The sequence below is a fragment of the Dendropsophus ebraccatus genome, chromosome 6 (assembly GCF_027789765.1).
Source record: "Dendropsophus ebraccatus isolate aDenEbr1 chromosome 6, aDenEbr1.pat, whole genome shotgun sequence".
In the NCBI taxonomy this organism is placed as follows: domain Eukaryota; kingdom Metazoa; phylum Chordata; class Amphibia; order Anura; family Hylidae; genus Dendropsophus; species Dendropsophus ebraccatus.
In genome coordinates this window covers 110,618,975-110,640,545 of record NC_091459.1, presented here as the reverse complement: position 1 = coordinate 110,640,545, position 21,571 = coordinate 110,618,975, and the positions used below count along the sequence as shown (strand labels likewise).

Below are 21,571 nucleotides of genomic sequence, written 5' to 3'. Positions count from 1 at the left end.
CGCAGCAGCAGCAGCTTCGGTGCGGCCTGTCTGAGCTGACAAACCGCTCAGCCAATCACTGGCCAGGACCACCATGGGCAGTGATTGGCTGAGCGGCTTGTCAGCTCAGACAGGCCGCACCTAAGCTGCTGCTGCCCAAAGGGCTGGGAAAAATAAGGTGCGCAGGAGAAGCCCTGCAACATGTGTAAGTAATGTATGGTGTTTAAACAAGGGCTGCAAGGACATTGGTAACAATGTCCCTGCATCCCTCGCTAAACGATTATCGGGCCGTGGAATAGGCCCAGTAAACGAGCGCCGATCTAGTAGATTGGCGCTTGTTTACGTTATTGCTCGGGCCCCCATCGGCTCATGAAATAGTACCCTTAGGGAACAAATTTTTTGATGTATAGAAGTTTTAAAATATGAAGGCAACAATACATCAAATCAACACTATTATCCTAATAATAATGTATATATAACCTGATACGTAACAGACCTCTATTAGGCACAACATGTCAGACCTAGTTTTATCTACACCGCAAACAGTGTAAGAAGAAGCGCCTTGGTTTGAAATAAAGTTTTGGCAGCCGTCCCAAGGGTTCTCTTCAACAAGCTCGCATTGAGCCAGAGAAGGCTGGCATATAATGCAGAACAGGTGTGCAAACTGCTGCTAAACCATGTCCCAGGGAAAACGAGAGGAAACCCCATCCGCAGGGGGTCTCAGCTATCAGAGTAACTGAGTCCACAGTCCTCAGGGTCCCCTTTCTCCAGGGTGCTAATGGAAAGCTGGACGCTGCAGCCAGAATTTGTTAGCATTGGCTCGGTAGGGAGGGGGTAGGAGAGAGGATTGGAAAGTAAAAGCTGGGGTTTGTTGCTGGCTGTCCTGCAGAAGCTCTGCCCAGGCACTGCACTAGCTGCTAGCTCATCTGATCATACAGTGTCTGCTCTCAGCTATGGAGATAAGGCAAGACTATAACTCATTACGCATTAATCTGCTGCTAATAGTGCAAGCCCAGGACAAGCAGGCCGAAGAGAACCAAGATCCGGCGTCTGCCCAGCAAACGCAAGGTACACACATCTGTGCTAACAAGCTTGTGGGGGTGCATGAAGCGGGATAAGAACTAACTATACATGAGAGGAAGCCTGTTCTGATACTGCTGACATGTGGGCAACAAAGTACAACTATATATAAACGCTATGGGGGAGATTTATCAAACATGGCGTAAAGTGAAACTGGCTCAGTTGCCCCTAGCAACCAATCAGATTCCACCTTTCATTTTCCAAAGAGTCTGTTAGGGATGAAAGGTGGAATCTGATTGGTTGCTATGGGCAACAGAGCCTGTTTCACTTCACACCATGTTTGATAAATCTCCCATAATGTTTATATATAGTTGTAAGTTGCACAGGTCGTTCAATAAAGTTACAGATGTAAAAAAAAAAAAAAAAAAAGTTTGTTAAAAATATTTTCTAATTAGAGGTAAAAAAAAACTTTTCTTATATAATCTTTCTTATATGAATAGTCCCTGCAGATCTAGTATCTGTCATTGTAACATGCATTGGATGGTATGACACCAGAGGCTGCGATTGCATCTACTGAATCCTATCCACATGTTGACTGTATGTTATTTACAGTGTCTCCCGACCTTATTGGTGGAGAGGCATCATGTGATCAGCCTGGCAGGCACCATAATTAGCATATGGCATACGTTTTTTTTAAGCGTAGTACCTGCTGAGGCATAATACTATGAGCATTTTATAGATACTCCGTCTGTTGACAGGTTACTTTTTAGTATTCTAGTATCAGATGTACATTGTGACTAAGCAAAAGAGCTTGTGCTTGCGGCATGATGAGTTATACAGAGTGTGTATAGGACAGGCATTCACATCAGGTTCTGAGGCTACATCAGAGGCAAGTGGTGTTCTGAGATATACCTGCAGTGGCCAGATTCACTTTAAGGCTGGGTTCATACTGAGGAATTCTTGCAGATAATATCCGCGGAAGTCCGCTGTCTGTCCGCGCGTACGGCCGCGTGCCTTTCCGACGGCTCCATAGACACCATTCTATGGGCCGGCGTATTCCGCTATCAGCCAAAAGAAGTGACATGTCACTTCTTTTGTCGGATAGTGGAATACGACGGCCCATAGAATGGTGTCTATGGAGCCGGCGGAAAGGCACGCGGCCGTGCGCGCGGACATACTGCGGATATTACCCGTGAGAATTCCTCAGTATGAACCCACCCTAAGGCTATGTTTCCACGCAGTATTTTGGTCAGTATTTTGTAAACAAGACCAGGAGTGGATTGAAAACACAGAAAGGCTATGTTCCCACACTGATGAAATTAAGTGGATGGCCGTCATTTAATGGCCAATAATTACTGTTATTTTAAAATATCGGCCATTGCTTTGAAATAGCTGCAATTATTTGCCATTTAATGACGGCCATCCACTCAATTTCATCAGTGTGGGAACATAGCCTTTCTGTGTTTTCAATCCACTCCTGGTCTTTTTTTGCAAAATACTGACCAAAATACTGAGCAAAAATACTGTGTGGGAACATAGCCTTATAAAGCTATATTTACAATATGTAAAAACAAAGGCTTGTATTTCTTAACAATTCTTAATTTTGAGACAATAGCTGTTAATTGCACAATGGTCATTGTTATGAAATACAGCCACAGTTTTTACAGTGTGAACATAGCCTAAAGCCAGGTTCACACTCAGTAAAATAAAAGCTAAATGTGACTGTAATTTTGAGTGAAAATTAAACAATCTGAGAACAAATGGGAAAAAAGCATCTGCATTTTGTAATACCAGGACATAAATAATGAGCATTTTCATTATTTTGACAATTGGAATCAATCACAGGCAATATTCTATACATTGTGCGCACTACTGGCCAATATCCCATTGATTTCAAGAAAGCACATTATTATATTTAAAACACAGCAGTATTTTGACCTCAAAATGACGGCAGTATTTTACCTTTGTTTTTGTGGTGTGTGGACACAGCCTAAGGCTATGTTCACACAACATCAAAAAAAAGAGAAAAGGCGTCTGCTTTTTCTACTTAAAAAAAAAAAAAATCTGTTATTGCCGCTATTTGACTGCATTGCATTGAAGTCAATTGAATGATGGACGTCCAATGCACACAATGTATAAAAAGACGGACGTTATTAGCGCAGACTGCAAAATAATGATAGTGTCAATTATTTTCGGATGTCTTTTGCAAACAGTGGAAATTATTTTTTGTTGTTCACACACAGTTTTTTATTTTTCATCATCCTATAGTTTTTGCTATTGAATTTAATGGACTTTTCAATTAACAACAGAGCAAAAGGCCAATTAGTCACCTAAACTAGAATAATGTACCAGCAGCTGTCATTGCACTGACAGACAGCCAATCCTAACGGACGTCATTTTCGACTCAAAATGACGGACGTCATTTTAAAATTAAAAACGGACAAAATGTTGTGTGAACGTAGCCTAATACTCCATATATACTATATTGGTGAGTACATTCCATCTATTTCACAATTGCGGCTATGTGCTGTACACCCTAGCATCACTGCTGAGATTGGAGGTTACAGCAATCGTGTATGTTCATGCTTCAGGCAATACACACAGATCAATGGAGATTGTTTAGAGCATCAACATCTAATCCAAGTGTCGCCAATTCTTACCTGAGCATATGTGATCTCTAGTCAACTAGAAATGTAGCTATGTTACGGCACAGAATCCATGATAGATATTAGTTTATAGTCATGGTGAGACCTCCTGAGTAAGGCTGTATTCACACGTCCCACAACCCGCACTACTACCTGCACCACAAAAAAATGTCCTACCTGTCCTGATCACCAGCACCCCCCCTCCCCCCCCCAACCCCCCCCCCCCCCCCGCCGCTTGGCTGCAGAGATCGCATCTACTACTCACCTATTCTCCCAGAACAGCCATGTCCACCAGAAGTGGCGTAAACTACACTGCCTTCTTCTCCCAGCAGCGTAGTCCAGGTGAGCGCATGTAGCCGGACAGCACGGGGGAATAGGTGAGTAGTAGATGCAGCCGGGGAGTGGGTGGAGGGGATCCGTACTGGGTGGCGACGGGGCTCCAGCTAGGTGATCCTCCTCCGGATTGTGGCACGGATCGTGTGAATAAGGCCTAAGAGAGTGTAGTGTATCTTTTCTGCAATAGAGGGGTTACTGCTACTGTGTTAAGCATTTCTACAGCCTTACAGCTTTCGATTGGCTGCTTAGCAGTCTTTCAACGAGCTCTTTTTAAAACTGGTGCTCGATCAAGCATCGAGCAGTGCCGAACACCCTGAAGCTCCATCAAGAACTATGCATACCCATGGTACACCTATAGACTTTATTAGACCAAATATAGTTAACCCATATGTTTGGTCAGTTTAAACAAAAGCCTGGTTTAACACAGTTTTGATGGTATTATATGGTATACAGAAAAGAATCACAATGGACTTGAACTAAATAAGTGGCAGACTGTTACAGAGGGTCAGAGGGCTCTGCCAAAAGAGATAGATGCAAAGAGAGAGATACACTATTCAGCAATAACATTACAACTACTGACAGATGAATAACTATGATTATCCTTTGAGAATGGAATCTGTCAAGGGGTAGGATCTATTAGGCAGCCCATTCTTGAAGTAATTATGTTGGAAGCAGGAAAAATGGGTAAATGTGAAGATCTCAGCTTCTTTGAGAAGATGTGCCCATGCTGACTCAAACTTAATTTGCTGGTCGTGTACAAAAAAAAGTTTTTCACTGTGAGCCGCTCAAGGAAACCACCGATATCCATATAATCCGGCAAAAACATCAATCCGGATCATGCTGACCCTTATCCACTTATATTGGGGAAAGGAAGGTACCAGCAAGCACTATGGAAAGAAGGCAATCTCAGAGCGGTGTGACAATGATTTTATGGGAAATCTTGCGTCTTGGCATTTATGTGGAAGTACCACCTACCAAAACAGATGGAAATAGTATTAATGGCAGTCACCTTCTTCAATAGCATAATGTGCCATGGCAACTGAACCGGTTGACTTGGTGTCCAAATTTTCTAGTTTTTATTCTCATCTCATTGTAATTTCCACCTTATTACTGACAGTACTTAAAGTGACTCTGTACCCACAATCTGCCCACCCTAAACCACTTGTACCTTCAGATAGCTGCTTTTAATCCAAGTTCTGTCCTGGGGTCCGTTGGGCAAGTGATGCAGTTATTGTCCTAAAAAACAACTTTTAAACTTGCAGCCCTGTGTCAAACTGGCGTGGCCTAGAGTGTCTGTGCATTAGGCTGGCTCAACCTCTCTGTCCTTCCTCCCTGCCCTATTCATCATTAGGAATGCTCCAGGCAGGTATTCTCCTATTCATCAGCTGTGTCAGCATGGCACATGGGCTGGATCGTTAAGGCACCTGTGCAGTGTTCCCTGCAGAGGAATAGGAAACATCCTGTCAGTGGCATTCCTAATGATGAAGAGGGCGGGGAGGAGGGACCGAGGGGTGGTGCACGGCAGTTTGACATAGGGCTGCAAGTTTAAAAGTTGTTTTTTAGGACAATAACTGCATCCCCTGCCGAACGGACCCCAGGACAGATCTTGGATTAAAAGCAGCTATCCGAAGGTACATAATGGGTGGGGGGGCAGATTGTGGGTACAGTGTTGCTTTAAAGAGTATGCTGTTACGAGTCTTGGATACCAGATACAGGAGAACAATATCAGCGGTCTGGTGGGGTCCATGATTCACTGCTAAAAACAGTTGTTCTTTGTTGGCTCAAGGGTAAAAAATTCCTTTACAGCTTTGGATGAACAGAAAGAGGGAGCACAATACACGGTATTCCCAACATGACTCTCTTGTTAGGCCACTTCTCTAACCAGGGCTAAGTTGACTAGCTGCCCCACTTGGCATATTACTGGTAGGCCAGAAGACCAGATCTGGGTTTGCCCGTCAAAACTGTCACACTGGGCAGTGACACACAGTCCTAGTCATTAACACAAGGTCCTGGTGCTGGCTTATTTTAGGACATTCTTTGGCCCCATAAGAAGAATCTTGGCTCTGGCTCCTTCTCTTACCAGAGCCCCACCACTGTCTTTTTGCAGTCAGCTGTCCTGAGCTGCTTCATTGTGGTCCAGCAGTGAGCCAGCTGGCTGACATAATCTCTGTACTGGTGTAACGCATTTGCTATACTGTATGTATTTTGTTTCAGTTTTATATGTAGGACTATTAGGATATTTATAGGAGATGTCAGGTCTGCAAACATAAACACTAAGGATCCGGAGATATTTTGCCTCATCTGCACACTATCCGAGCCATGATGGCTGCCAGGCTGGCTTTTCAAGCATTACCATATTTTCCTTTTTATGCCTGCTCTGCACATCGTTTCAGCATACTCTTTCTGAGATTGGAGGAAACATGATGGCCTAGTGGCCCACATCTTGCATCAGATGGGTCATGCCAGAAAGTAGTAGTGGGGACAGGAGGTAGGGGTGAGGCACTACAGAGCTCCAATCAGGAAGCCATCATGCCTGGACATCCAAAGCTGGGAAACTAAAGCTTTGGCTGTCCAAGCATGATGGGAGTTGTAGTTCTGCAACAGCTGGATGGCCAAGGATCCCTGCCCCTGGTTTAGACAGTAAAATTAGACAGGTGTTGTATGTGCACTACAGCGAAAATTCAGATGAATTAGACCCTACATAGTTCATTAGAAGATTGCTCGGGCCATAATGAATAAATGGGGCGTACATCTTAGCAGCTTTTTTCACCAATTACCGTGTGCATTACAATCCGGCGATTAACAAGGATATTATGTTCAGCGAAAGCGTCCAAGTCACGGGTTCCATTAATCTCTTTTTAGCCTCAGAACTTAATTTTTTGGCAACATGAATGAAATAAGAGCTCATTTATTTCTGGTCACAAATGGTGTCCTGAATCCAAGGTCATGTTCTGTCACTCATGGTTTTATTACTATGAGGTAAATCTATTTATCAGCGATATATTGTTACTGGCAGCACTCACACAACAAGCATGTGGTAATACTGGAGGTGCATGCCTGCTTGGCTTCTGTACTTCGCATAGTATGGATGGATCAGTCAAAAGTTGTTACCATCCTTTTTTACTAGGGACACCTTCTCTGAAAAACCCTCTTACTGCGAGACACATCATCAGCAGCTATGAGAGTGAAGGTAAGTCATACCCAGCTGTTTCCCTCATATACTCTAATATAATAAAGAGGCATATCTAGGATTTTCTTAAGTGAGACAGCACAATACCACCATACTGTTACTAAACAAAACACAGTACACACAGACCAATATCAGGACCTATACTGAGGTGGGTACCAGCTCTACACAGGGTCTTCACACAGTAGTAATGACTGTAGTGCAGATACATCCAGTAACTCATAAGTGACTGTGCCTTGTTGGCTGCTCCTTGCAACCACTGCAATGATGCTATTTGCTTACCCTGTGCAGTTCCAGTTCCAACTCTTGGGGTGCTTGTACATACTCCTTCTCTGATTTAAGGGGGCAATGTGTGCACCCAAACCCTATGCCAACCATTCCTAGTGCATTCCTAACACCTATTTCAGACACTCCCTTGTGCTAGAGAATTATTGTGGTTTCATTAGTGGAGGTGATTTTGTCCCTTTCATCCTGTGAATTTACGAATCTTCTGGATTTTATCCCTGGTTCCCATCCCTCTTATACTATACCAACTTTTCAGTACCCAAGCCAGATTGTTGACCCCTCTGCTGCCTGCCTGCTTTCGACTGTCTCTGACCCTCCTATACCACAAAAATTCTTCAGAGATTAGACCAGACCTCTGGCTTGCTTTCCTGCTTTACTCCATGGTGCAATGCATTGGTGTCCCCTGGTTCACTGGGCCAGCCACAATGCAAACTGGGACCACACTTGGGATATGACCTGATACCCTCTAGCGGCAGCAGAAATTTAGCTTTTACATCCTTGAGTGAGATAAAGAGTGAAGACTTACAGGATACAGGGAAACTCCATTGCAACATGGCTCAGAGCCAACCATGTTGGTTAGCACAATGGGTCCAATCCCATTGCCTATTACAGTAACATCTCCTTTAATTGTTGCTCTTCACCTTCCCTATCTTTTCATCCCACCCCAACATAAAGACTTCTTCCATTTACATCTCATCTCTGCATAGCTCTGTGCCACAGTATTCACCTGTATTGGTTTCCGTTGAGGTTGTCCTTACACTTGGAAAAGGCACAAAACAACAACATGCCCTAATATGTATGCCTTCAATAATTTCTAACCATAGTTATATCCAATGCACAATCTTACATATAAGGCCACCAGTTAATCCTACACAATATTGTTAATATAGACTGTACAGGGTATTTTACATATGTAAATAGTTAGTATTTGATAGTCACATGTATTAATCATATCCACTCCTCATAATAAAGTATTGCTTATCCACACAAATTCCTTTTCACATATATGTAAAGAAACTCCATTGGGATTACTGTGTATTTTGGCAGGAAGAATATCACAGCATGCAGCACTATTCTTGAAGTTAAAACTACAGAAAACTTCAAAGACATCCAGAAGACCCCATTATAATTTAATAGGGACTGTTGGATACCATTTGAATCTATCTCACAATGGGTCAAGCGTAGGTTTACGGATTCTGATAGAAGCCGGGACAGTGTGAATAAATCATTATATACATGGCTGCTCCATTGCTAATCACTAGAAACAAACATAGAGGATTGTCATCAGAAAAAGACCACATGGCCCATCTTTTCTTACAATTATTTATGATTGTTCTTCATCAGGTTGAGATTCTGTTGACTGTGGCTTGTTGGATGGTGGTTTTCTTTGACTGGAGACCCCCTCCTTGGCTTGGTTGTTCCTTCCCAGAGGAAGGTTTGGCTACCTCACTGACGTTGAGAAACATGTGATGGTGTCTCTGCGAAGTTTTGGTTGATCTCCCTGAGGTCAACCATCATTCTTTTGAATATTTTTTGAACCTATGGCACAGATGTGTTCTGGTGTGGCAGCTTTAATATGTGTATGTTTTCCTTTTTATACAAGGAAGTCAAGTTCGAGTAGAAATTCATCCCAAGAACAGTCAGCCACAGCTCTTCAGCAGGCCATCTATGCCTAAAGGTAAGTTCCTGTATGTTATATTTTGGTGTTCCTAAAAATACAGTGTAAATGTACAGTGAGGTATTTTATGGCCCAGAAATCTTTATTCTGGTAGAACACAGACGAAATGGATGAATGATAGTATTGAACGGACTTGCCATCATTTGACTCCTGGAGGCTGGAGAAGTTGGATGCTGCCCCAGGGAGTCCTGGAAAACATGGATTCAGCTTTACACACATGTACTGCTTGTGTAGATTTACAAGTATGACCTTTTGCATGCTTACAAAAGTGGTCACCACAGGCGTAGAATGCAAGGAAGTCTGGACTGCAAACACTTTGCAGATATTGTTTTATGTTTCAGACATCACTACACTACAAGTGATCACTACCCCTTTACATGGAGCACAAGGTGTAATTGTAGTATGACCATGAATAAGATCACCATGAGCAGTCACAATCCATTGACTTTTGTATATGTCAGGTGCTTTTCTTCTCGTAGAAACAAAAAAGATTGAAGAATTGGTTACGCATTTGTGGAATTGGAAACTTTGAAACTTTTTCTGTGTTGTCCTCAAGGATGGAAGGATGGAAGGTAGTGCTTAAGCAGGGTAATTTATGTTGAAGCCAGATCGTGTATGCTCTTGTATTATAATAGGTTGCAGGTAGGGATGGTCTGAACCTGCCGAGGTTCAGGTTCGTACGAACCCAGACTCTCGGCAATGATTCCCGCTGTCTTCCACCTCCGTGGAGAGGGTGGATAAAGCGGGAGGACCGCCTGGAAAACTGGGATACAGCCTATGGTTCTGGCTGTATCCTGGTTTTCCAGGTGGTCCTCCTGCTGTATCCACCCTCTCCATGGAGGTTTAAGACAGCGAGAATCATTGCCGAGAGTCCGGGTTCGTACGAACCTGAACCTCAGCAGGTTCAGACCATCCCTAGTTGCAGGTTTTGTGCACATACACACCTTAGTTAGGATTTTAATTAGGCTTTGGGGGATTTCACCTCAGGCAGCAGAAAACATAGAATCGGCCCTGACCCCAGGTGTAACATTGTGAAAGTCTATACCCAAAAGACGCCTTTATAGATGTAAGTACAGGGGGAATATCTCAAGATGCAAACCACTGGTAGCATTCAAGAACAGAAACGTCATGTAAAACTTTACTAAAAAAAAAAAAAAAAAAAAAAAGATGCCAGTCCTGAAACTTTCCTCTTTGGACAGATAAATCCTTTTTCAGTTCTATCTGGGGGTTATTAGGCAGTAGTACAAGAACACATGCACTCCACACTCCACGCATCTGAAAAAGCTGGGTGACAACTCATTGGTTTGCTATAATGAAGCCCTTAGCCATTAAACACTATATGAAGCAGCTGTCAGTTTTCTAACCACTTGACAAATCAGGGAAACTTATTAACAAGCATTTTTATATTGGTTGTGAATATCAACCCAGAGAACAAATGCACTGAACTGCACCAGGAAAGCTGCCAATGCACGGAGGCATTCAAGGTTACATGGAAGCTTGACTGTCATGTGAGAGCTCACTGGAACACATTATGTATATCTTGCAGATGTTACAGTTCCTACCTGGAATGGCAGCAGATGGGAGCAAATTTCACAGCCTAGCGCCAAAGACTTTTATGGTAAGATGGACCCTTATGTATATAATTACAAAGAGCTCAAACATGATCGGGTTTGTCTGAACCTGAACTCTCTGCATTTGATTACCGGTGGCTGAAGAAATTAGATGCAACCCTAAGGCTGCCTGGAAAATATAGATAAAGCCATAGGGCTGTATCCAACTTCTTCAGCCACTGGTAATCAAATGCCGAGCACTCGGGATCAGATAAGATCAAGTTTGCTCATCTCTAGTAATTTCCTGATGGCATCTTCCCTTTAAAATAAAAATAAAAGGATCCACTTTTTCCCTTGCATGGCCTTACATTTCAGCCTCCCTTGAATAGGGATGAGCTCATGGGCAGATGTTATTCTGAAGCAGAAGACGCTATAGCCCAGATTTGTCAATCTGAGACAAAAATTTGACCCAATCACAGCCCAATCTAAGAAACGAAAACCGAGCTGTAATTGGTTGGTATCTATCTGAGACAAAAAATGTGCCTGGTTTTTGTCTTAGACAAGTTGATAAATCTGTCTCTATATATATCCAGCACACCTTTTCTTCCAAATCCTTAAAGAGACTTCATCAGCAGGTTTATACTGTCCTATCTAAGGATCGCATAAACTAGTGACAGAGAAGCTGAACGGAATGATGTATCACTTATATTGTTCTATTCAGCTTATTCAGAATAACTAGTCCTTTCCATTATGTGCATACACTCAGTATTCCTGGATGTTAATGAGCATCAGCATCCTCTGCCCACTGGCTGCTTATTGGCAGTTGCCTATTTATACTGTGTATAAGCAGACAGCTGTCAATCAGTAGCTGGAGGGAAGAGGGAGTGGTACAGCACAAAGCCCATCATCCTGCATATCAGGAGAACGGCTAAAAAGAATGATGTAAGTAACACACCGATCCGTTCTGTCATTAGTGTCTGATGCCCTCAATTATAAAATTACACCCTGTACAGCTCCGTAGGTGATTACAAACATTATAGGAGTCACAATAGGGCCATTTTAAATAATTCCTATTTGCAAAAAAAAAAGTTTTACTGTTAATAAAAATAGTAAAACATAAGAAGAGCTATGCAAACATGCATATCATTATTCATTTTATGGTAGTTTGAAAGGCGGCCTTACAAAGTACAGTTGTTCCTGAAAAAAACAAGCCCTCACATGGCCCTGTAGATGGAAAAATAAAAGAGTTATGGCTCTTAGAAGGCAAGGAGAAAAAAAACGAAAATGCAAAAATGGAAAAAAAAAAGGGTTTAACCCCTTCAAGACCGAGCCTATTGATGCATGGATGTCCGGGTCAAATTAATGCGATGTTTCTGCCCGCCTTCTAAGAGCCATAGAGCCTAAGAGCTTTTATTTTTCCAATTACAGGGCTGGTTGACGTGTCATTCTTTGTGCCATGATCTCTTATTTTTTTGTATCTTATTGTTGTAACAGAAAAATTTTGATAGCTTTTTATTAATTTTTTTTCTAATATATATTTTTAAAAAATCAGCAATCCTGGTGGGTTTTTTTTCTGTTTACGCTGTTCACCTTGTGGGAACAATAATGTTATATTTTAATACATTGGACGATTCTGCATGCTACGATATATAATATGTTTATTTATTTTAAATTTTATTTTTTTATAATGGGCAAGGATGTGTATTAAACCTTTATTGGGAGGGTTATAAGGTTTTTTGTTTTTTTTGTTTTTTAATGTAAAAAAAAATTATTACACTTTTTTCTACACTTTTTTTTTTACTTTAAAACATGCAATCAATAGATTGCATATACTGATCTATGCTATAGCATAGCATAGCATAGCATAGATCAGCGTTATCGGTGATCTATGCATAGAGTCTGCCCAATAGGGCTTAAAGACAGTTATCCAGGACTAGAAAAATATTGTGTTTATTTTCTTCTAAAAATAGTGCCAATCCTGGACTTGAGTTAGTGTGTGGTATTACAACTCGGCTCCATTTACTTCGATAGAATTGAATTGCAATACTACAAGCATACTGAGGACAGGAGTGGTGCTGCTTCTGGAAGATATTGTTTTTCTAATTCTGGATAACCACTTTACCAGGAAGTATAATTATTAAGCTATGGGTAAGAACCCCTCAAAGAGAAAAGCTTTAGCTACACCCTCCTGGGAAAATATGTTTAGGACTGTTTTTAAAAAGAGTCCCTAAGACCAAACACAGAAGCAAATTTCACAAATGTAATTAAATAAACCCCATACAGTACTTTGTCAGAGAAAACGTATTTGACAGTACAAGCAGAATCTATAAGATCAGTCAAAATAAAAACTATACACCCTGTTATTAATATCATCACAAGCAATGTTTTACAAGGACAGCAACTGCAACGGGATATTGAGTAAGAACCATCTAAGTGGTTCAAAGCACATTAGCTAAATGCTCTCGGGAATATGTTGTTCTTCTGGCTGTTTATAATGGGTGTAAACATAGGCATAGCTTAGGCGGTGCAGAGGGTCCAGTTGCATCTCGATCCCAGGAGCCTATGAAATCTCTTTTTTTCCCCCATATAAAGAGGCCTATAAATGAAGCATTGTGGTTGAGGGACCCTGTGACAGCTTTTGCACTGGGGTCCATCGGCTTCGAGTTACGCCTCTGGGTGCAAATAAACTTCAGTCTCGTTAAAGATTTGGAAATAGATGTGCGGTGGAACATCTGTTGTTTCTACTGGTCTTACACCCTCTGCCAATGTGTTTCCTATTCCCGGCACCATCCGGATCAAGTGAAACAAATCATCTATGTCTTCCTTGAGCTGTCTTTAATATCGTCTCGAAATAAATGGCAGACTCTTTTCTTTTTTCTAACCCCAATTCCTTTAAGTCCTACACTACACTGCTATGTTTGCAGCAAGACTTATAAGGAGACTCTTAAGTGATTTTTATATTAGTCAGAAATCATATCCAGGAGCAAAAACATACTAAATCACGTGATTCTTTTGACTGCAAGGATTTTAAAGGGAATTTGTACTTCTAGACACAACCCCAAAAACCACCATCTTGCTCAATCCATGCCTGGTCCCGGAGTCTGTCTGTCTCCTGAGTCTGGTATTCGGGAAAAAATCAACTATTATTCTGGCAGTGTAGTGCCAATGAGGCGGGGCCTAGAGCATCCATGCCCTAGGCCTGATGAAGATGAAGATCCCGCCCAGAGGCATGACAACAGTAGAGAAGCGAGGAGAGAGATGCTGCAGGCCTAGGGCACGGATGCAGTAGACCCCGCCTTATTGACACTAAAAGTTATTTTAATCCAGAATACCGGCCCAAAGAGACAGACAGACCCTGGGACCAGGCATGGATTGAGAAACAGAAAGGTACCGGTGGTTTATGGGGCAAGTCCTGCGGTACAGATTCGCTTTAAGGAGATTTTGTGGCAGCTCATTACAATTCTAAGGATAGTCAGACATTAGCACTAGAGCTTCAGGGGAACTTGCAGCCTTAATGGATGAAGTTTTTTAGTATGTTGCAAAACACCCTAAGGTTCTATGATGGTTGCAGATACTTGTAATTTTACAGTGAATACCTCATTGTGGAACTATAGGCTTAAAGTGACTCTGTACCCACAATCTGCTCCCTTCATCTGCTTGTACCTTCGGATAGCTGCTTTTAATCCAAGATCTGTCCTGGGGTCTGTTTGGCAGGTGATGCAGTTATTGTCCTAAAAAACAACTTTCAAACTTGCAGCCCCGTGTCAAATTGGTGTGGCCTAGAGTGTACGTGGCTTGCACTGCCTTCCTGTCCCTCCTCCCCACCCTCTTCACCATTAGGAATTCCCATGGGCAGGTTTTTATCTATTCATCACTTGTCTGAAAACTGCACAGGTGTCTTAATGATCCAGCACATGTGCAGTTTTCTTACAGGTGATGAATAGGAGAATACTTGCCAGTGGCATTCCTAATGGTGAAGAGGGCGGGGAGGAGGGACGGAGGGCTGGTGCAAGTCTAATGCACAGACTCTCTAGGCCACGCCAATTTGACACAGGTCTGCAAGTTTAAGGGTAACTTCACACGTTGCAGCTGATTTTCTACTGCGGAGCCGCAGCAGATCCACAGCAGATTTGACTAAATGAATGAACACAGCATCAAATCTGCTGCGGATCCGCAGCAGATTTTACAGTGCAAGTTTAATGCTGTGTTCATTCACTTCAAACCTGCTGCGGATCTGCTGCGGATCTGCAGCAGAAAATCAGCTGCGATACAGTACGTGTGAAGCTCCCCTAAAAGTAGTTTTTTAGGACAATAACTGCATCACATGCCAAGCGGACCCCAGGACAGATCTTGGATTAAAAGCAGCTATCCGAAGGTACAAGCTGTTTGTGGGGGGCAGATTGTGGGTACAGAGTCACTTTAAATGGGTATTCTCATTTCACTATTTTGTATTGAAATACTCTATTATTTCCTAAAAACAATATTTCATTAGCTTACCCTTGGGATAAATCGTGCCTCAAGTCAATGCCTGTGAACTTGAAGAACTTTGAAAAACTGGATGCATATGCTGCTCAGGTAAGGAGAACAGGATATCTTATTTTCTATGCAATTCTATTAGGTACTTTTGACTGAAATGAAGTTAAAACCTATCTGTAATTTGTGTAAAATGTAACAGTATTTTTAAGGGTTATAAGTACAAGGTAAGGAGTAGTCAAGAGTATTTACTTAGAAGACCTCACGGTTAAAAAAAAAACATACTCACCTTCCTCCTATCCCCTGTGGATGCCAGTCCCTGCTGCCGAGCACTTCCTGCTCCCCATCCTAATCATAGGCAATATCTTCTCGGCCAGTGACTGATAATAATACAGTACTGGGATGACTAGTTTAATGGCACTTTCATTGACTAGTCATTTTGATCAAAAAAATTTACTTAAGGAATTGATGAAAAACACCACAAAAAAGGTATGAGCCAAAAATACCTCTTTAAAAAGAACACCAGAAAAAGTGCATCACTACTTTCGTAAAAAATGCACTACCTATAGAAAATGCTGATTCTCGCACATTTGTAATGCCAAAATAAAATAGCGGGGGAGATTTATTAATACTGTCCTAAATTTAGACAGCCTAAAACTAGACGAGACAGGCAGTGGCTGTATCAGATGTATAACAGGGTCAGACGCTGAGAGATGGATTTAGCACATATTTATAGATGTATAGAGAGGCTTTTCTCTCTTCTTTACTCCAAGTAATGTTTTGCACCAAAATAATAGTGTACACAAATCTGGTGGCATCCATCCTAGGTATACATTGGACAATTACATTGTGGTGTATTCATATGATGGACTCTACAATGTGAAGCCAGTCTTATGGCCAAAATTAAACCCAATGGGGGTCATTTATGAAGGCTGAGCCAATGGCGTTCAGCTGGGAAAAGGCAAAAAATTCTTCCCTTCTCCCTGGTGTACTCCTGCTGTATGCCCTGCTCGCCTGATGGTAGGGCGGGGGCGCGGCAAGATGGGGAGGAGGCACGGCAAGGTGGGGAGGAGACGTGGCCTCTGATTTACTATGATTTATGCCTGTTTGCGTAAATCATGGCAGCAATCTACACCTACAAAGGCCGTTGGGCCAATTTCACAAAGATGCATGCACCTCTTAGTGAATCCAATAGGGCAATTGGGGTTGGGGCCTAATTTTAGATATTTAATGTGTGATCTGACTAGTGACATCTATATAGGCCAAACTACATTCTAGTCCTGAACCTCTATCCATATTTTGTTAGCCTTGGCAGCAGCTGCCTGACACTGATCACTAAACTTGACTTTACTGTCCTCCATTACCCTCAAGCCCATTTTAGTGGCAGTTTTACTATATAGCTCTAATTCTTCCCTTTGAAGGACTCAATAGACTAATACATTGGAATAATCAGTTCTGATTTTATGGATTAAAGGGGTTATCCAGGATTTTTGTGGAAACAGCACCGACCCTGGCCTCAGGTTGTGTGTGTTATTACAATTCAGCTCCATTCATTTCAAAAGAACTGAGCAGCAAAACCCACACTGAAACTGAGGACAAGAGTCATGCTGTTTCACACACACCGTGTATTTTCGTAAAACCACGGCCGTTGTAAAACAGCCGTGATTTATACGGAAATATATGTCCATTGCTGCCTAGGAATCCTGGCTGGAGCGTATATACATAGTATGCTACGGCCGGGATCTCTCGCAGTGCCGCAAACAACTGACATGTCAGTTTTTTGCGGCCGCTATTCATTGAATATCGCCCACAGAAAACCCTGTCAGCGCGGCCGAAAAGATCATCCGGCCAGTACTGCAGTACCAGCCAGGATGATCTTTTCAGAGAACGGCCGGTCTCTTAACACGTGTGCCCATAGCCTCTGAAAGAAAGTGGCCATGTTTTTCTAAGCCTGGATAACCCCTGTGAGTGAGTTATTAGTGAAAGTGATTTAAAGTAATTGTAGTGTAGTTTCTGTAGTTAGTATGTCATTCTGTTAGAGTATGTTCACACTGAATAAAAGTGTCGGGATTCCGTGGCGTAGAATCCTGCCTGCCTCAGTGTGTCAATGGGTTGCCGCGTGCGCCTCTGCTCTCTCTGTGGCTCTCCGCTCTAAGAATTAACATGTCAATTCCTTGAGTGGAGAGCGGAGGTGCGAGTCAGGTGGGATTTCAGCCGCTTTTACTCAGTGTAAACATACCCTAATATCTGATTATCTATGTTCCCTCAAAATTGTGAAGTGCTGCGGAATTTGTTGGCGCTATATAAACATTATCATTACTATGTAAATAAACATTATTTTAATCTCATAATACTGTGCCTGTGGTTGTAGGTGACTAAACCAAATACAGTAGAAGAGTTGGTAAAATCACTGCTGAAGATAGCACGAACTGATCTGGAGAAGGTCCGTGCCATTTGGATGTGGATCTGTCACCACATAGGTGAGAAAACTTTAGTGTTATATAACAGAGAAATGATCTGCTGGGCACCGCCATATACAGTAGGGTTAGAATAAGATAAAAAGGCCTGAGAATTAAAGCAGTCATTTTACATAACAAATCTTTTGCATTGTACAGTATATAGTATATTGTATACAGGCTTCATCCATAGAGATGAATTAATCTTGTGCATGCTTGAGTCCATCAGAACCCGGGTGCGCAGCATTTGATTACCGGTTGCTGAAGAAGTTGGGTGCAGCCCTAAGGTTGTTCTGAGCCCGTACACTGCGTCCTATGGTTGTTCTGAGCCCAGACACTCCGTCCTATGGTTGTTCTGAGCCCGTACACTCCGTCCTATGGTTGTTCTGAGCCCGTACACTCCGTCCTATGGTTGTTCTGAGCCCTACAGTCCGTCCTATGGTTGTTCTGAGCCCGTACACTCCGTCCTATGGTTTTTCTGAGCCCGTACACTCCGTCCTATGGTTGTTCTGAGCCCGTACACTCCGTCCTATGGTTGTTCTGAGCCCGTACACTCCGTCCTGTGGTTGTTCTGAGCCCATACAGTCCGTCTTATGGTTGTTCTGAGCCCGTACACTCCGTCTTATGGTTGTTCTGAGCCCGTACACTCCGTCCTATGGTTGTTCTGAGCCCTACAGTCCGTCCTATGGTTGTTCTGAGCCCGTACACTCCATCCTATGGTTGTTCTGAGCCCGTACACTCCGTCCTATGGTTGTTCTGAGCCCTACAGTCCGTCCTATGGTTGTTCTGAGTCCGTACAGTTAGTACTAAGGTTGTTCTGAGCCCATACAGTCCGTACTAAGGTTGTCCTAAGCCCGTAAGTCCGTCCTATGGTTGTTCTGAGCCCGTACAGTCCATCCTATGGTTGTTCTGAGCCCGTACAGTCAGTCCTAAGGTTGTCCTGAGTCCGTACAGTCCATCCTATGGTTGTTCTGAGCCTGTACAGTCCATCCTATGGTTGTTCTGAGTCCGTACAGTCCGTACTAAGGTTGTTCTGAGCCTGTATAGTCCGTACTAAGATTGTCCTAAGCCCGTACAGTCAGCCCTAAGGTTGTCCTGAGTCCGTACAATCCATCCTATGGTTGTTCTGAGCCCGTACAGTCCATCCTATGGTTGTTCTGAGTCCGTACAGTCCGTACTAAGGTTGTCCTAAGCCCGTACAGTCTTTTCTATGGTTGTTCTGAGCCCATACAGTCCATCCTGACAGACCGGAGCGAACATGTGGCAAATAGACGGAACATAGTCACTACTAGTAGACTACATTTGGTCTGTAAAATTTGCTAGTCATTTGTACAGTATAATCAGAGCATATCTCGCAATCCTGCACACCTAACATACTCCTAATAGCATAACTGTTATATACATGTTATAGCTCTATCTCTATCATCTATATACAGAGTATGATTTAGAGGCTCTGGAAGATAAATCTAAGTGGTGCGGTGACCCCAATCAGATTCTGCTCACAGGGAAAGGAGCCTGCGAGGGATACGCCAGCTTGTTAGAGAATATGTGCAGGTAAGAGACAGCAAAGAACTTCACAGCCAACCTAAGCCATGTTTTGTATACTACATTCACAGTTTTTGGTCCCATACTATTATTTGGCCATTTTGTTTTTCTTTTAGACGTTACAGAGCATTGCATAATGCAACAGTCCAAATTTATCAATGTGCCTGACACCAAAACTGTCCGTTTTTTCCCATAGCAACCAATCACAGCACTGCTTTCATTTTACCAGGGCTGATGAATGTTTGAAAGATGAGCTGTGGTTGCTATGGGCAACTGGAAGCAGCTTGATAAATCTCCCTGTGTGTCAATATATTCAGAAATGCTAATGGCACAAATATGAGCCACCAAATTGGCTCATATTACACTTCAATAAAATTGATGATTTAAAGTGATCTTGTCACCCCCTAACTCTATGTGCGGTTTTCTGCACCATCCACAAGCTTAGATGCTGCACATTTAATATATATACCTGTATAACTACTGTGTCTTCTTTCTGCTCTAAAATCACTTAATTTCATCAGTGGAAAGTGTCACCTAGGCGCGGCTTCATGGCATTTGGGTCCTCTCCCCAGCAGGAAGATGGGGCCCAGCTGCCGTGAAGCTCCACCTAGATACTGTCCACCAATATAATCAGGTGAGAGTAAGGGTTTGACTCATCACTCATAACTAAAACGGTGCTGAGGATGAAGGTAAAAAAAATTCCCTTCATTCTCTGGATCTCCTGCCCTATGGGAACATAACAGCAGGTTAGAGTCTTTTAACCTGCTGTTATTTTCCCTTTAAAGTGTTTTGGGGGTGCTTTTTTTAAGACCACTCTAAAAAAAAAAGTCACTCCATTTTTTAGCACTGTTTTTATGCTGTTTTAAGTATGTGAAAGGCAAGTACTTTATTAAGGGTAGATTAGAGTGGTAGATGGTGGATGGCTTATAGCGTTCTCCTTTCTATTTCTTAATCTGGTACCATGGCTGTCATTTTTACATAGTTATTTTTACACAGTGATAGATAAAAGTCCACACAACACAAAAAATTTCCATCTTACCTCCAGACTTGCTGGCATTGAGCAGGTACACATAGGCGCTCTGGTATGGCAGAAGTAATTTACTGTTATGAAAAGCAACAAATACAGCATCAACAAATAGCCCTATGCTTACCATGTCTATCTTTCCATCTTACCTCCAGACTTGCTGGCATCAAGTGCCTAAAAATTGGTGGCTATTCTAAGGGTCACAGCTATGATTTGGGCCAGACATTCTCGGACGAGACAAACCATGCCTGGAATGCGGTTTATCTAAACAAGAAATGGCATCTACTAGATTCTACATGGGGAGCAGGACTCGCAGACAGCAGTAGTAGCAAGTTTAACTTTCGGTAAGTAGGAGTGAATTTCATAGGTCATGCCCAATAACATACAAAAACACACCTCCAAATAACTTCTTGTAAACTTTTATATAATGAATGCATAAGTCTACTGTCTAACATCAAAGACAAATCACCCAAAGTGCATACTCAGCATACTGAATTTCATATGCATCTTACATAAAATCCTGATAAAGATGTCAATTTATTTAGAATTAATTCATGTCAAGACAAGCTTCCACCACCAATGTTTGAGTCCATTTTATTCACTTCCGTTCTCTGGTAATCTATTATAGCAATTGCAGCACATAAAAGCAACATTGCCTCTTAAAGTGGCCATACACCAGGGGTGGGGAACTAACGCTTCGGCTGTCCAAGCATGAATTGTAGTTTTGCAACACCTGGAGGGTTGGAGGTTCCCCATCCCTACCACACACCTTCAATAACTGATGGTCAAATGACCAGTTATCTCTCCTGTCCTCCCCACACCTCTCTTGTGTTCTCTATGGGGAGGGGTAAGCTGCAGCCAAAGATTACAGTGATTTTCCATCACATCCGAACCATATTTCCACCGACATCACCTTAAACCAATGGCCAAACCGCTGTGAGCGGTAGCAGAAGTATAGGGTGTATGGGCACCTTTAGATATACATCGCCTTAATGGGGTGTTCCAGGTTATGGATAGAAAAAAAAATCCAAACTCCAAATCTGAATACATTTCTGGATCTGCAATTCTTCTCGAGACCCAAGTGACTACAACTATATTATTCTAACATATTACATTTTTATTAAAGTTTTCACAAATCATACAGTTAGTAAGTATAGTGTTTAATTAAAGCAAGATGGAATGCACAATAAGAGCAATTATCCAAAATTAAGAAAAAAGAGAAATAATAAAACAAATAGGGAATAAACCTGAAAGGGGGATAAATATATTATTCCACTCAAGAAAGTCATCCTGGGCTCATATCTACTCTTGTAGACTCTTTGAGACTATTGCAGAGAAATTCATAGTCCTGAGGCCCTATTACATCTCTGCGTGTAATAGATACAGTAATCAG

At 42.2% G+C, this 21,571-nt stretch overlaps 1 protein-coding gene across 2 annotated transcripts in view; it reads left to right on the top strand.

Annotated features, from left to right (window-relative positions):
* The first annotated feature begins 750 nt into the window (after positions 1–750).
* Positions 751–21,571, top strand: part of LOC138795926 (uncharacterized) — a 31,211-nt gene continuing 10,390 nt past the window's right edge. The window contains exons 1-8 of one of the 2 annotated variants that reach the window (XM_069975663.1): positions 751–1,047; positions 7,108–7,170; positions 9,056–9,130; positions 10,677–10,748; positions 15,173–15,255; positions 17,525–17,633; positions 19,046–19,163; positions 20,334–20,522. In XM_069975663.1, the coding sequence (XP_069831764.1) occupies positions 933–1,047; positions 7,108–7,170; positions 9,056–9,130; positions 10,677–10,748; positions 15,173–15,255; positions 17,525–17,633; positions 19,046–19,163; positions 20,334–20,522 (824 nt within the window). In that variant the 5' untranslated portion in view covers positions 751–932. The remainder of the gene's footprint in view (positions 1,048–7,107; positions 7,171–9,055; positions 9,131–10,676; positions 10,749–15,172; positions 15,256–17,524; positions 17,634–19,045; positions 19,164–20,333; positions 20,523–21,571) is intronic. The other variant, XM_069975664.1, reaches the window with a different exon arrangement.